At 35.6% G+C, this 16,196-nt stretch overlaps 2 protein-coding genes and 1 pseudogene across 3 annotated transcripts; all 3 read right to left on the bottom strand.

Moving 5' to 3' along the window:
* Positions 1-1,143: 1,143 nt before the first annotated feature.
* Positions 1,144-3,269, bottom strand: LOC147869678 (ricin B-like lectin EULS3). Its single transcript, XM_087331869.1, has 3 exons — positions 2,943-3,269; positions 2,311-2,433; positions 1,144-1,474 (listed from the first exon to the last, which is right to left on the bottom strand). Exons 1-3 carry the CDS (start codon positions 3,225-3,227, stop codon positions 1,271-1,273), a joined length of 612 nt encoding a protein of 203 aa, XP_087187995.1. The 5' UTR covers positions 3,228-3,269; the 3' UTR covers positions 1,144-1,270.
* Positions 3,270-4,796: 1,527 nt separating this feature from the next.
* On the bottom strand, positions 4,797-6,559 carry LOC147869677 (protein RER1A pseudogene; annotated as a pseudogene). Its single transcript, XR_015530442.1, has 3 exons — positions 6,174-6,559; positions 5,626-5,836; positions 4,797-4,905 (listed from the first exon to the last, which is right to left on the bottom strand). The product of XR_015530442.1 is annotated as a protein RER1A pseudogene (transcript).
* A 1,183-nt stretch (positions 6,560-7,742) lies between these two features.
* LOC147869676 (uncharacterized) lies at positions 7,743-13,833 on the bottom strand. Its single transcript, XM_087331835.1, has 10 exons — positions 13,724-13,833; positions 12,909-13,084; positions 11,101-11,221; positions 10,935-10,995; positions 10,738-10,838; positions 10,258-10,328; positions 10,027-10,125; positions 9,740-9,920; positions 8,732-9,601; positions 7,743-8,262 (listed from the first exon to the last, which is right to left on the bottom strand). The coding sequence occupies exons 2-10, from the start codon at positions 13,005-13,007 to the stop codon at positions 8,180-8,182; spliced, it is 1,686 nt and encodes a 561-aa protein (XP_087187961.1). The 5' UTR covers positions 13,008-13,084; positions 13,724-13,833; the 3' UTR covers positions 7,743-8,179.
* Between the last annotated feature and the right edge of the window lie 2,363 nt (positions 13,834-16,196).

Here is a 16,196-nt window from a genome sequence, read left to right as displayed (position 1 = left end):
CTTCAGGAAACATTGCAAATGTATACTTCAGATATTCTCAAAGACTAGTATGTTTCAGCTTAGCTCGTGTTTGTCATAGATGGATGTGCGTTAAAAGTAAGTAAACTTGCTAACATATGTTTCTGAGATCCTCTAAGATTTAGTAGATTCCCAGGATTTGTGTATTTCATTCTTATCGTAGTTTGATGTCATTATGCGCCTTCAACAAATACCCTAGTCTATCTTTTGATTGAATGACCACTGATTTCCTACATGGAATATAGTGGTTAATTTTGTGGGATCAAAAATTTATCTTATTCATTTGAGGATAAAGTTAGCTTGATGAACATTTCTAATTAAGCAATGATAACATCATGGCTACAGATTAAATACATAGAAATTTGCAAACAAGACGTATAACTAAATTTGTAAAAGAGGTTGAGGTTTCATATTCTCTAGTATCTAACAAGATGATATATATTGGACACCTATCCCATTTTACAATATTTCCAATTGAAAACAATCAAAGCTTGGCAGATCTTCTGTTTATTTCAGTATACAATTATAGTTATTGATTATAAGAAAAAATCTATCAATCTTTGTGAAAAAGATCAAAACCTTTGCTTGCCAATGCAATAAAATCTTTTTCTTTTAATTGTCACTCGTTTGCAATGATCTAGTATTGAGCTCCAAATGAATTTTTAGTCACACAAAATATCCTTCCCCCTCTACAAAATACATTAAAAGCTTGCATTTACCAAGCATTCTGAAAATGCAACATATACACGTATTCCTCATTCAATTAACACGCTACTATACTATAAATTCGTGTTTAGTTGTTTAGAGCATGATAGTAGTATAGAGTCCCACAAGAATGCCTATGGTGTGAATACAATGTTATCTTTGTATGTGCTTTTCTATCCTTAGAAAAGAGTAGAAGTGGGCCTCGGTAAAATTATTAGCCAACATATTATCATTATGTCATGAGAGTGATAAAGAAAATGATATTAGAACCTTGCTTGCTGAGTAAAGAAAACGATAATGTATCAAAGCATATAGGTAAAACAATTGCACTACTAACTAGAATATACCGTGGTTCCCTAAACATCCAAAGATGATTGGCTTGGTAAAATCATTAACATGCAACAATTAACCCGAACAGCTTTGAGACAATCATATACTTTTGAGAGAAACATATTACCCCATGTGTTACATCACTTTGTTATTTGTACATATACGGTTATGAACTTCTATATAGATTTCATAGGACATAAACACCACCAATATGAAGTCAGAGTGGAAAGATTTTCCACAGTTGATTAGCTGTCTTATGCCATGTGTCAAGCTCCAAGGTTTTACCTCCCCCAGAGACAGTCAAGTTCAAGAGAGTATTACTAGCACATCGAACAGTCTTGAAACCCTCTCCAAAATCTTGGCTTTCCGTCCACATTATGTCATCATCTCTTATATTAGCTTCATAATCCATCAAACGCACCTGGTGTCAATAAGAAGCAGAAAAGATAAACAAAATCGACAAACAATGGAGAAAAACCCCAAAATAACTTTCAAGTGCACCTGTTATTTCTGAGTTTTTTGGCCAAAATATACTCTAATCATGACAAGTGCAGCTCTTAAAGTGCAACCTTTCAAACAAGATTAAAGGACTTCTGGCTTCATGCCTCACTTAACATTATTTTCAATAAAATATCAATAAGATAGTAGCCTTACTGGTTTTGTTTTTCAAGGCAGTTTTTGAAATGGATGATGGAACCAGCTAAACACAAATTAGGAAAATAAATATCACCAACGTAGAACTCTAAATGAATACTTTTCTTGTATTAATATATATTTGGGATGGGATCAGACTTCCTTTCTCCTTATGAGGGGCTCGTTGGGTGGGGATGCAACCCGTTGCAGAGTGAAACTCCCATTAGAGAGTAGAAATAGTTAAAAACACAAATATAGATACATTTTCCAGGCTACTATATATATATATATATACACACACATACAGATATACAATTTTTCTTATTTTGTGGCAGGTTTAGAGAGTAAGAAAACTCCAATTGGGATGGGTATACATGCTCACTCATATACTTGCACCTGAAGATATATAATGTGATATTTCATCTAACCAAGGCACTTCTGTTTTCACTTATGTGCCAGGGGAGGAGTAGAGCTCCAGGACTCCTGTGGCACTTACAAATCATCCTTTCCATTTGTCTCAACTCTTTATAATGACCAATCACAGTGAGTAATTATTCAACTGTCATAAAATCTGCGAAAAGCAATCACTTAGGTGTCCTTAAATAGTATTGAAATCGTTCATACCTGCTCACCCTTGCGTTTTCCATGCTTCAGGATCTTCCCTGTTCCCTTGTTAATAAGACTAAAGGCGGGGTGTCCATAGTTATCGTTCACTCTCAAGCTATAGGAATCGTCCTTCAGCCATTGCTGCAAAAAGAATGCACTTTTATGTTTCTTTTCAAAATATATATTGCATGAATGTTACGAAACCATTATATTTGCACATTAAACATCAAGTAGCACAAAGTTCCCAAGTTCAAATTTAAGACTAAACCCACAAAAAAAGAAGATTAATTATAGAAACAAATAGCATCATTGATTTGGGATTCTGATTGAGGATGACTAGCCTGGCTGGTTGAACTCCTCTACTAATCAGCTGCAACTAAGATTAAGAACATAATTACACTTGAAAATAGTTAATACAAAAAAAAACAAAACGATATCGTGTATGAATAATAATAAAAACGTGCTTATACGTATGAAAATCACAAAAGAAAAAGCATGTGGGAATATATGTATAATTAGTGAAATAAGCTTATATGTTATGCTCGCAAGTATGGATGCTTCATGAAATTAAATTTCTAAAACAAAATATAATAAATCTATAATACATATATGTATCTGACAGGCATACACATACATATGTACAAATGTACCTGGGACAGGTCAAGTGTATTGGCGGGAAGCAAGGCGAGGCAATGGTGTTGGACGGCGAGGTTGAATCCTGGGTGGGACTTGCAGAAGACACGGAATACATGGTCTCTCAAGGGGATTCCGCCTTTCTGTTGCTGCCACAAATCCGACCAAGATGGATAGAACACGCCTTCCTCCTCCTCCAAGAGGCACAGTCCGTCACAGCAGATGGTGTCCACGTGGAAGTGAGCGTGCGGATCGGTTCTCAGGATCTGTTGTAGATCCAATGAGCTTGTTGTACCCACCATGCCTGCCTGCCTGCCTGCCTCTCTCTCTCTCTCTCTCTCTGATTGTGTGTTTATAGTATATACACACACAGCGCTGGGTCGGTCTGCGTACTTCAGCCGCTAATATATGTATCATGTATGTATATATATATATATGTATGTATGTATGTATGTATGTATGTATGTGTGTGTGTGTGTGTGTGTGTGTGTGTGTGTGTGTGTGTGTGTGTGTGCATTTTCATACACACACACATACATACATTTACCGTTATACGCATAGTATGAACCTTACGTACGATACGTGCATTCGCATTCGAGTATGGTTTGATACCCTCGAAGAATGGTAAATATCATACTTTTGGATTGACTATTTATTATGAGGTAAATAAACCTAAAAAAAGAAAAAGAAAACTTTAAAAAAGGGGAATAAAACTAAAAAAAAACTCAAGAATGTTTGAATAACATTCGCTTTCGTTTCCCAACGTATGAAAACGAATGTTATGCTAGACCAACACGAATTTTATGTACTATGATACATACATACATACATTATTACATACATACATACATACATATATATATATATATATATACAGACGTTGGTAAGGATATTGTTATTTCCCCAAACTTATTCCAAGAATGCCCCTGGGGTTTCGAAACTCCCAAAGTAGTCCCCAAATCGCGTCAATATAGATAGATAGATAGAATGTAGATATCTTCCCCTAGTGCATAACCTTAAGGACTCAATAAATCTAACATTTGACCCATCTTCTTGCAAATGAATGGCTCCATGGCTTACATATTGGTTTTTGTTGTTGCCAACCATGTGGCCATCCATGAACCACATGAGCTGATAGCCATCATTACTAACTTTTAAAGCTTCATTAATCATTGGAAATTGAAATGATTGGCCGCACTAATGGATTCAATTGATCACAATGCACATGGAATCATGGATTCCTGTTATCATAGTGCCCTTAGTACTGTATAGTATAAAATTATGTATTGTGTTTGCAAACGAAAGAATATGTTCTACTCATATGAATTCTATATAAGTGATAGTAGTTAGAAAAGTTGCGAAACATTATGAACTTGATGATGAGGAGTGATGGTGACATAAGACAATAATCCAAGAAAGTGGTGAAGGAACCTCTAGCATCGAGCCCACACTCCAACATTCTACCTCCATTACCTTTTACTTCATGCTCAAACATATTCCCACTCTCAAATATTCTCCATAAATTACCTTTTAGTTGTTGCTCAAATGGTCCTCTACCTATGCTATAAGCATTGAAGGACCCCTCTCCTAACGTAAGGATTACGGTTGGGCATGTATATAAACCTCACGGGGATGCCCTTATAGGTTATTTGTGCGTGGTCAGACCATTGATTAAGAGAGAGTAATCTTGTAATGTGACTCGAAGAGCATCCCATTCCAAGAATCGACTCGTACATGCAAGCTAAAATTCGCTTAGCTAGAGTAACCTTGAGGCTATGGTTGCTACTACACTTGGCATTAGACAAACATAGGTCCGGCCAATGACTTGTCCATGTTAGTCCCAGATGCAACAAATCTTCTACTTAAAAAGATCAGTATGTGCATGTGTAGAGTTGGCATGGTACCTTTGAGTAAGGTGGGATAGCAAGAAAAGAGATACAGATAGCAATAGCAATAGCGAGAAGCAATGTGTCACACCAACTGTCATACACAACCGTCAAAAAAAAACAAAAGTATTTTGGAGATAAGCTGTTATAAAATATGAAAACAGAATTTTGGACAATGTTTTTGAAAAAAAGCATAATAGAATTATATCTCTTCCAATGATGGGCATATGCATTTTATGCTCTATCTAAATGTTACTTGCCCTTCATGCTCATCCCCTTTAAAATGTTTCTCTTTCATGTACAAAGAGATGGATAGAGAGAGAGAGAGAGATTGTGTTACAAAAAACACGGAGACACAGTGAGATTGTATTTTAACAGATTCTAGAGAGAAAATGGACTCTCAATTCCTTCAAAACTAATGCACTTCAATTCATCGCTAGTGTTGGTGCTGCAGGAGGCAAATAATGAGAGAATGGGTAACCTCAGACATGGCAAAGCGATGATGACATGGAACAACAATCCATGTGTTTCTTGGAACTTCAAAAAAAATCGACCATTTAAACCCTGCGCTTCATGTCATTCGTCACTTCTTCCCTGTGTAGGCGCTGAACAAATTGCAAAAATTCTAAGCAACAAGAAAAGGTCTACTGGTATTTTTCACAGATTCAACTATGCGTCCATACACACATACATATACATATTCAAATATGCATGCATACAAACATACATACATACTTACAAGTTTCATTCATTCATTCACATACACATTGACATATGCATATACCATATCATACACACACACACACACACACACACACATGCTTTTGAGGATAATATTCTTACCTGTTTGCCAAAACTGAATGGTACATATTTAAACTTGATCATGTGGCGTAGCTGGACGCTTCATTGTGAGAGTGAAAAGAACTATCCAATAGAGTAGCAGTATCGGCCAAAAGACAGGAACGTCAAATCTTGAAAAGAAGGTCATGCCAAATGCCACACAAAAAGCCTTTGTAAATGCATACCTGGAGTTACAGAAACACAAAACATAAGAGGATGATAAAGTTGGAGAGCAAATCAGCTAATTTTTTAAAGAACAGTAATTTCTCTAGCATGTTTCCATTTCAAAGGAAGCCAAGTTCCTCGGTAAAAACAATGTGCAAAGAAAAAAATTCATTTTGGTGAATGCTAGATAATATTCATGAGTTCATCCATTCAAAATGATTCTCACTGTATACACTTCTCTTCATAAGAAAAGCAGCCATGTACGATGGTGATTGTTATGATGAGAAGTAAAACACGAATTAGAAAACAATTAGACTAACCATAGCATACACAATTGATGATGATCATGAAACTAACCAGAACTTAAATTCGGGAAGGCGTCGAATGAAAGGCTTGAAGTCATCCGAGACATTGGAAGGAAGGAGAGGACCATCGCTGCTGATCTCTGGATCAATTTGAGGAGAAAGAAAACCGATAAGAAGGTTCAGAAGATAGATCCCTAGACCATAAGTCACGATATAGAAACCTTGGATATAGCAAACACGCAGGCAGTAAGCTATGGAAAAGAAGAGAGAAACGATCCACGGTAAAGAAGAGCGTGAGGAGCAGATTTGTCAAGATAATACTGAAAAGATCGAGAGAATTGAGCTTGCCAATGCAGAAGAAGATGGGCGGATTGATCTTCTATAGCACCTGGGCCTGTTTGATGTGTCGGAAAGCATGCTTCCATGGGTCCTTCGTCGTCTTCCTCCTCCTCCTACTATTCATTAACAACTCAATGCGTTTAAAAAGAGTTGATAGAAACATGGCCACAGTTTATGAGAGTTTAAAGATCCCTACACGTTCATCTACAGTCACTTCAAACTGGGGAACAAAATACAAGCAATGCGCTCACAACAAGCTTTTCCCTCAACCAACCATTCAAAATTCTTGCTAATTGATATCTTTTTGGGGGCTATTTTTATGTAGATCATTCTTAGGGTTGCCATAAAGCCGAGTGCAGGACATGCCTTTCAAGGTGCCAATATGAAGTTTGTTCATTTCTAAAATAATCATTTGTATGCTCCATGATTGGATTAATGATATTAATGGAGCTAGCATGTAGATTTACCCAACAAAGTTTGACAAGGATAAATTTCACATGTTCGGATTTTGTGAGTACATATTGATGAGATCTTTTTTATTAGCAATGAAATGAATGTGAGTACATATTGATGAGATCATTTTTATTAGCAATGAAATGAATTTTGTGCGTGACATCACAACCATTTGGCCTCGCAAATGGATTGTATGAAGAAGTCCATCTCTTTAGTCAAATAATTTGTAAATAAGCATTACATTTTTGTTTTTGTAATCATAACATCTAGACATTTTCAGATTTTTCCCTCAATAGAAACAAATATAAATGAGAACGATACTACAAAAGGACAAACAAAACATCACGAAAGAAGACAAAAATGTGCGTAAACTCAAGTCGATACTTCATCTAATTCTCTATCATCGTGTGCACTAACCTAAATTCATTTGTGTCTCACTATCTTGCTAGCTTGAATATCTCCTTACTGTATTGCAACACTGGCATTAGAAAAAGTTGTCTATCGGCATGTTAAATTGTTGCTCTTCTATATTGGCCAATTCTCATACCCTATACTTTTTTCCTTCCCCAAATAACATGACATCTTGTTGTATTCAGTGTTGTGTGAAAGTAGAAAGGAAGATGTAAAATTATTATGGGTGCATTGATCCATTGTCACTTTCATTATCATTACTTCGTAACATCTTCAGCCTCAGACTAAAGTGCAAATTCCCACATCATGCAAGACTACATAATAATGCATGTTGTATGAGGTCACAAATCCCAATGCCCATCCCAATATTCTTTAATAAATAAGATACAATGCCATTCCATTGGACATCTTGAAGATGTGCATCAATACCAATACACAACCATCAGTTAGACCAAAAACATATCGCAATTTTCTTTTACATTTATTTGCTATGCATGAAGTCAATAAGAAAAAGTTATCTACAAAGACACATCATTTAGTTTTTAAGGTTCATGTACACAAGAATGTGCCACATTTGAATGTTAGAATTAGTCTTCTTTACATTACAAGGAAGAGGTTAGAAAAGAGAAATTCAATTTACTTCTCTTCATTTATTATTTTTTGAATCACAGGCTGCATCTGCTTTCACCTGTTTATAATACTGCCATTGCACTCCTTTGTCGAGCCATACATTCTCATCAAGTTTTAACCATCATTGAAATGTGACAGTTGTGCATATACATACATTTGAACAAGACTCGCCTTCTAATCACAATTGTTCAGTATTGGATGATTTCTTATAAATTCCTTACAACCTTAACCAAGCACTTCCAATTGGGATGCCGCTTGTTCTGCTAACGAATCTGCCTGAGCGGGGCCAATAAGCTCATCAAGACGTTCTGAAAAAGGAAAACACTTCAGTGTCTCTGTTTTACAAACCTATGGTATTGTCACCTTATTCAATCCAAAAAAATGCATGCATTTGGTTCCTTCATCTCTTAAGAAATGCTTACAGATAAGAAGCACGTCTAAAAATGCTATTCAACACACATAAAAATATCACACAATTCGATGTATTTGCCAAAACAATGCCCCACTATTTCGTATCTCAAACAAAAACATCCAAATGAAACATCTTAAGCACCACATTAAATGCATAGAGAGAGCAAAAGGAGTGGGCATTTTTTTAGGACAATACAGAAAATGTGTGGGCACGTGCAAATTATGTTTAATTTCAGTGGAATGTTTACAGCAAAACCCTAATGAATAGTACAGATGTTCAAAACATAATGATATAGAGTGAAGACAGCTGCTCAAAGCATTGGAAATGTGCATGCAACATGCTGGATATGATTTTGTATGCCATACTTTGGAGATGAAGGATAGCCCGCGTCATTTCCTTCAGAAGTGATGCTGTCTGACGCCCATGGTTTTTTGCATCCATTTGCTCAAACTCCTGATCAAGGTTACAATTTTCATCATATTTATTTCTTCTTAACTGTTGTTCATCACAATTCACCTTCCTCAATACCGGTTCTGATCCTTGTCTTGTCTTAAACGTTTCAGCTTGATAGTTTCCAGAATCAAAGTTTCTTCTCAAGTCCATTGGTTTCAATACATCATCTTCTTCATCTTGGGCTCTCTTCACATTTAAATAGCTGGCTTGCTTTCGCGCAAACTCCTCAACCACATTAGGGTTGACCCAAGATGTGTCAAATGGCATCCTGTTTTCTTTTGTGCTTGAATCATTATCCCTCCAAGCTGTAAATTCAGAAGGACATGATGATAAAGATGTGTTATCCTTTGTTGGAGATGTTGATGGCCTTTGCATATGCTTGTTGTCTTTCATATACTCAATATGTCTTGAAGTAGATTGTTGAAGTACCAATGGAGGTTTTACACACCTACTCTTAGGTTGGGGATGGGATTGAATGATGTTTGGGCAAGACTGAGGACGGATAGCTGCATTGCCAGTGAGAGAACCATTTAGTGTTCTCATCTTTTTTGAAGAGGTTTTCAGACGTGTTATTCTTCCCAGCCTCGAAAACGATGCCGTCCAAAAGGGAGGGTGTCTCTTTGTAAAGGTAGTTAAGTGTTGTCGATCCTCAAGGACACCCATAAGTTTATTATCGGTATTATCTCGAAGGTCAATCAGTCTCAAAGTTGTCCATTCCTCCATTACATCGAGTAACAGCTTCCCACTAATTCTAGTGAGCTGATTACCCCTCAGATTCAGAGCTGTTTTTTGTACATTAAATCCAAATTCAACATCACGGAAGATTGCCTCTTTTGTAAATTATATATAGCATGTAATCGTAATGCAATATCCTTTAAAAATATATATAAAAACTAAAGGATTAAGGAGGATTTTGTTACATTCAAGTGGGGTGCCAATCCTCAAGACAGTGCAGATGGTCTGTACAGTGAAGTCTGAGAGGCGATTCAAAGAAATGTCAAGGGCAATCAGACCCTTTGGTCTCATTGTCAGTGCATTCACTCCTTTTGAGCTTCTAAGACTTGCTTGCCAATCTCCTTGAGTCCTTCTACATACATGTGCCTTCAATATCACAATCTATCATCAATACACTTAAAAAAGGACCCTTACATAAGGTTCATATGCATATGAAAAAATAAATGTTTAGGAAACACTGATGAATCGGCACCTTGAGGATTACACCTAAGAGAGCAGAAACTGCATCAGTTAATCCACATGCAGAAAGATTAAGAATCTCCAACTGTGCACATTCTTGTAAGCTTTTACCCTATTAAGTAAGTGAATAGTTCGTTTAAGAGTTTCACAAATCTAGCTTCATCAATAGCAAATTTTAAATTGAAGATATAGGAGCTGTAATCAGTATCAGAATCAATTGTTCTGTTTAACATTAACAACTAACCAGAATTTGGAGGCCGTGATCTCCAAGCTCACTATTTGCGAATGACAATCGCTTCAACGTTGGTGATTGACCTAATTTCAACATATTGGGCGTTAAAAGAATAAGATACAAATTTTATTACATGCATTTTGGAACTGATATTATAACTCAGTCACAGAATTGCATATTCACTATTCAGAAAAAACCAATGAGAGTTGTCTTAGATGAGTTAGCCGGAGAAATCCTCAATGTACAAATGAAATTTTATGTGGTGGCAACTTGTTAGGTAGCAAAAACTGTAACATGTTATCAGGGAAGTAACAGCGGCTCACAACGTTTCTGGTTATGTATATCTTAAAGGTAGTAAATAAAAATTGGTCTAAATTATTTTGGTTTGCAGGTAGAACAATGTCAGAACAGTAGGGATCCTGAGCGGGGGGAGGCAGACCATCATTTTACAATAGAGAATCTCATACATTCAGTTGTAGGAGATTTACATACAGATGGATTCTGCAATTATTTTCAGATCTCTCTGCCATAAGGCAAAGCCAAGTTCTAACTCTTGCAGACATCCCCCACTTGATAAAGCCCATGCCAAATTTCTGCAGAAGAAACAAGGTCAAGAACCTTTAATTCACTAAACCAAGTTCACTTACTTGACAATTTTTCACAAAACCATGTTGAAGCCTATTGCTTACTTAGAAAATGTATACAGAGTTTCTGAATGCCTGTCCCCAAGAAATCCCAGCTTCTTGTTTTCTGCAGGAGATTCAAGGCTACAGTATCTCAGATGGAGAAACTAATTTAATGTTGATCCATCATTTGACTACAAAACAGTTACATATATCCCTAGTGAGAGTGAACCTTCATTCCTCTTTTGTAGCTCTGCATGCTTCTGGAACAAATGTAAGGTAGAAACACTTGATCTTTTCAGTGCTTTGGCAATCCCCAAAAGATCCGACGCAATCACTTCATTCACATTTTTCTGAAAATAAATCAGTACATGAAGTGTACATATAAATATATGAAATAGGGAATAAACTTCTGATTTGCAAAGTTAATTAGATGGTGAATGATAAGCCAGAAGCTAATTGATTATGCTCTCTCCAAAGAACCAAGGATAAAAGCACTAAAAAAAACATGTGCCAAACCCATGAAACTTACATTAAGGAAGAAAGCACCCTGAAAGATATATCCAAAGCTCACATCTAAGGTTTTATAAGGTGATAAAGAAAAATATAGGAAGCCATTCAATCGTAAAGTGACAAAAAGGTGTTCTGAAGGAAAACGAAATCAACAGCTATACTCCACAAAGATACAAGAAATATGAGATAGCTTGAACTCCATGTATGTTATAGGCATAACCTTACAAACCAAATTTATAGCTAGTTTTAATTTGTTAAGGGTAGGATGGTCAGGAAAATGGTTACCCTAGGGACTTGAACCAACCCATATGGACCTATGACACATGGAAAACATGGTCTGGGATCCTTAGGCATTGAGCTATATAAAGGGAACTAGCTACCCTTTCATTACAGCATCGTGAAAATGTTGTCCATACTCTATTGGTGAGGCTAAGCTCTCTTCTTCAGATCCATTATTTAAACAACCATGGTATATCATAATGTGATATTTGGTGGTATGGGACACCAATGATATTTTCTGTGTCTCATGTCCTTTGCTCAAGGGTGGTTAGTGTGGTTAAGCACACTAAATCCATTCTTCTCCTTAATCTCTTCTTCTTTTGCTCATCCTTAGTGTGATCCTTAATAATGCACCAAGAAAGATGCTTATAAGTAGTATTCCTTCACTCCTCTAGAAGAGAGACAGTGCAATCACTCAAGCAAAAAGGCATCTCTACCTTCAAAAAGACCTAAGCCCCTTGTTGATACATGATTATGATGGTTTTTCTCCACCAAAAATCATAGCCCCCATGTTTTTTAATAAAGAAATGAAAATCTCACAGAGAAACAAGCTCATTTTCCAACAGTTTGACCTACCTACATATATGTGAGCATATTCTGTCAATCAATGACAAACATGACTATGACTACTCGTTTTTCTTACCCCTTATAGCCCAAAGATTCAACAACCCTTGGATTTAATCTCTAAAGAAAATCGCGTGCATGTGTCTTCTCTTTGAATAGGATATGGCCTTCACATTGCCTTTTCATGCTCACCTTCAAATGTATCTTGTCCAAAACTTGATATTGGTTTAAACACCCTGAGTAAGCATTCAAAGCCAATACTGCAAATAATATACAAAGATAAAAGTCAAAATGTGTTGGTGCAGTTGCCCATGTTAATACCGATATCGATGAGAAAGCTCTTTCATAAAAAAACCAAAACAACAGCCGAACACTAAACCATTATGGCTATTCCAGTATCATATACATAGGCAAGAAACAATGTTAAAATTCTGCTGAAAACACAAATGGTTAAAAAATATTCGCCAAAAAGTTTTTGAATTGTTTCAAGATGAGGGAAAATGAAACACAATGCATCTGCATATATGCATCCAAATACACTTAAAATGTGTGGAGACCTAATGAAATATAAAATATAATAATCCATATGACATTGATGTGCACATACTATTGAACAAGGATATTTAAATTTTCATAGACCACAAATAAAGATCAAGAATGCATTTGTTGTGAAAACATAGATACCTCAATTTGGTTAGTATCCAAAGTTCTTCTTTTGCTACTATCACATTTATTGAGCCGTCTCAATTTAGGGCCAACTGCATGAGACCTTTCCTCAACCATAACTAATTCAATTGTCTACCAAACTCACTTTTATCAAGTTTTCGTACAAACACATTTCATCAAAGGTTCATTTCATCCTGAAATATAAATGAATCACACGAAATAGTTTCATCACCCAAAGCAAAATTAACCTTTTAAAAGAGAGAGATACTGTTAGAAGGAACAAACTTTTTTTTCTTATCAATTTTCAAGTCCCGCTATGTAATATAAGGGACAGACATTATGTCAATATGTGAATAATGGGATATAAGGGATATTTTAAATAATCCTTGAATGCACGTAATATAGATGGTTTAAACTAAATTATACTCCTTCCACATAATTAGAACCTCATATGATTATGCATAGAATTTTGAAACCCATTTTGAGTTTAAAGGAAGCCTAAATTTTTCAATGCCCAAGGTATACGTGGTTATAACTTCGTACAGATAATTAGAGTAATTTGACAAATTTGAGGATCACTATTCAAAATTTGAACTTTGATTATTATATGCAGAGTCTCCTGTGCTAGGAAAATAAATAATGGCATATGGTATGTATATTATATGTGCATTAGTACTATATTTCGGTTTTTGTTTTGCTTGAAACTATTTATTCTTTAAAAAAATTTAACGTACAGAAATGCATTTTATTAATCTTTGTAACAAAACTGAAGAAACGATGAACGAAAAAACAATTAAATCATATTAAAACGAGCTTCACGGAAGAACTTTTACCTGGGGCAAAAAAATGGAGGAAGAGATAATGAGCCTTCAGGGTATGGTAGGATGTAGATTTTGTGAGAATATATTCTGTGATGTTTTCTGCGTAAGTTTCGCCATTGGAAGCACAGCTGTGGATACTGAGAAGAAGGAAAAATAGTATGAACGACGATCGATCATCGCCATGGCCATCACAATGAGAACAAAAGGAAAAGAAAACAAAAGCATTCCTCATCAAAGAAGAAGGAAACCGTTCAATTCGCCAACATAGCGCTGCTATTTTTCATATTTACTCGACTACCCCTCACTTTGTCCCGGTTAATGTTATGTTACGATTGGGACTCTTTCCTAAGACACCCGGACACACATCGTTACAACGAAGAGAAGCAATAGTGGATGCCCCATTACCTACACATGCATGAGGCACATGATGCTTCAATGCTCCACCACTAGTCTTCATGCGGCAATGTGAATTGATCTCGAGATGTTACATTGGAGAGGACCACGAGAGATCTGCAAATTATCCCTGCCCATGCCATGTGACCTATAATTGAGAAGGGGATATAACAAGTAAGATCAAGAGGATATACTCACCATGATGTAGAAAAAAGGGTGTGTGATACTACAATTGGGTGACCCATTCATATAATATGACAGAAAAACTTGGCATGGTGTTAGGGTTCAATGACTTGGTTGACTACTAAAAGCAATAAATTGCCTGTTGTATAGATAGATAGATAGATGGTTGTATGGTTTGGGTAGTTAAACCTTCTTCTCCCATCTATGAGATTCTAATACTTTTGGGATGGTGCCAATATGCATTCTTGAATCATATGTTGAATGTCTTATCACATATTTCTATTGATAGTCCTACTTGATATCGTTGTGCTTTTCCATGATGTGAATGGGTATTTAATACCCAAGTGTTTTCCATTATGAAAGCCTTCAATTGGTTTAACTTTACCTAAGGTGTGTCTTTCACATGGTCATAATGATGAAAACAACAACAACTCGACACAATCAATTATAGAACGAGGAAAGAAAACATGTGCCATAAATCCATTTGGGATGTTTATTAGCATTATTCATATGCGTTGGAGTATGTTTTTCTTTTATCACAAACACTTTATAGCATTAGGTCATTGAAAGTTAGTGCTTTGTTTCTATTCATGGCCTTGGGACTAGTGCTATTCAAATGATTATTCAATCTCATAAAGGAATTGTTGATTTGGGTTTTGTGATGTAACGATAATGTGTTCAAATATTTGAAAACATTGACCATTGTGCATTTTCAATTTTAGAATGCACATAATTTGGTATCAATTTGTTCGATGAGCTAATGAGATTATTTTCAACCTTTGGGTGGTGGAAAATGGATTTTTAGGGAGGTGTAGCTAATTGTTAATATATTTATCCCAAAAGTCAAATATATGAATGCTTATTTTGAGTGACGTGATATAACAATTGTGCTTTTCGATATTTCAATATTTTTGTATGTGAATTGCGCAATGCTCATAAATAATCACTTTGTTAGCACCGCCTTTTGTAATGTAATGTTGTCACTTTTGGCCCATACGTTATGAATAATGAATTTATAAAGCCACATTTTTGGGAAAATGTTAGATAGAATTATCAATGTCAATATATAAATGATTTTTAAAATGGGTGGAACACTAAACCCAACTTAGAAAGCATAATATTTTAGCATTGTACACCATACACTTTGTTTAGTAATTATATTCTCTAGTGGAGATATAATGCCAGTTCCTGCATTTCTTTTCTCAGCATAAAGACACATTACTAAAACTAGTTTACATGAAACAATGTATATTTGCTTTCGAGGTCTAGACGACATGAATGCATAGTTTAATTTCCTTATTAACATAATTTATTGTGGGGTGATTCATTGCTATTCATCAACAATTATATTGTTTATGAGTGCATGTATTTATACGTCTTGTGATTTCCCTCAACTTCTATGTGCTCACCTCATCTTGAGGCTTCTGACACACATGCAAGCAAATAAACACTTATGTTCACACTCATATGTAAGAAATATACACGCAAGAATATACATATATTAACCCCGTGCAATGGATTGTCTCTTATTTGATGTACAAATATAGAAAAAAAATATTCGAGGTGAGAAAGATAGAGGCAATGAATTGATGCTTTATTGTTAGTGAGTTGTACTTATTTGATACATTGAAATACATCTCATTGATCTTGGATGGCATGGCCAAATAATATACCAATGTAATGTTTATCATCACTTATGTTACCCTATTAGTGTTAGTAACCCATCGTTTCAAAGTTTGAATTGGAAATTGGATACAATCTTAGATAAATTTGTATAGTAGAGGTTTTAGGCTTGGTTCTTTTGCTAATCAACTAAAAGGGTCACAATCAATAATGATTTCTATTGTATCTAATTTGTCATTGCCACCATGAACAATTGGTTTTTAAACTAAAGTACACGTTGCAAAGT

Source organism: Azolla caroliniana, unplaced genomic scaffold, assembly GCF_043228905.1.
Source record: "Azolla caroliniana isolate FFs.n. ecotype wild unplaced genomic scaffold, voAzoCaro1.0.p SCAF_1, whole genome shotgun sequence".
In the NCBI taxonomy this organism is placed as follows: Eukaryota; Viridiplantae; Streptophyta; class Polypodiopsida; order Salviniales; family Salviniaceae; genus Azolla; species Azolla caroliniana.
Note: the sequence above shows the minus strand (reverse complement) of the source record. Positions and strands in the feature narration are given on the sequence as shown.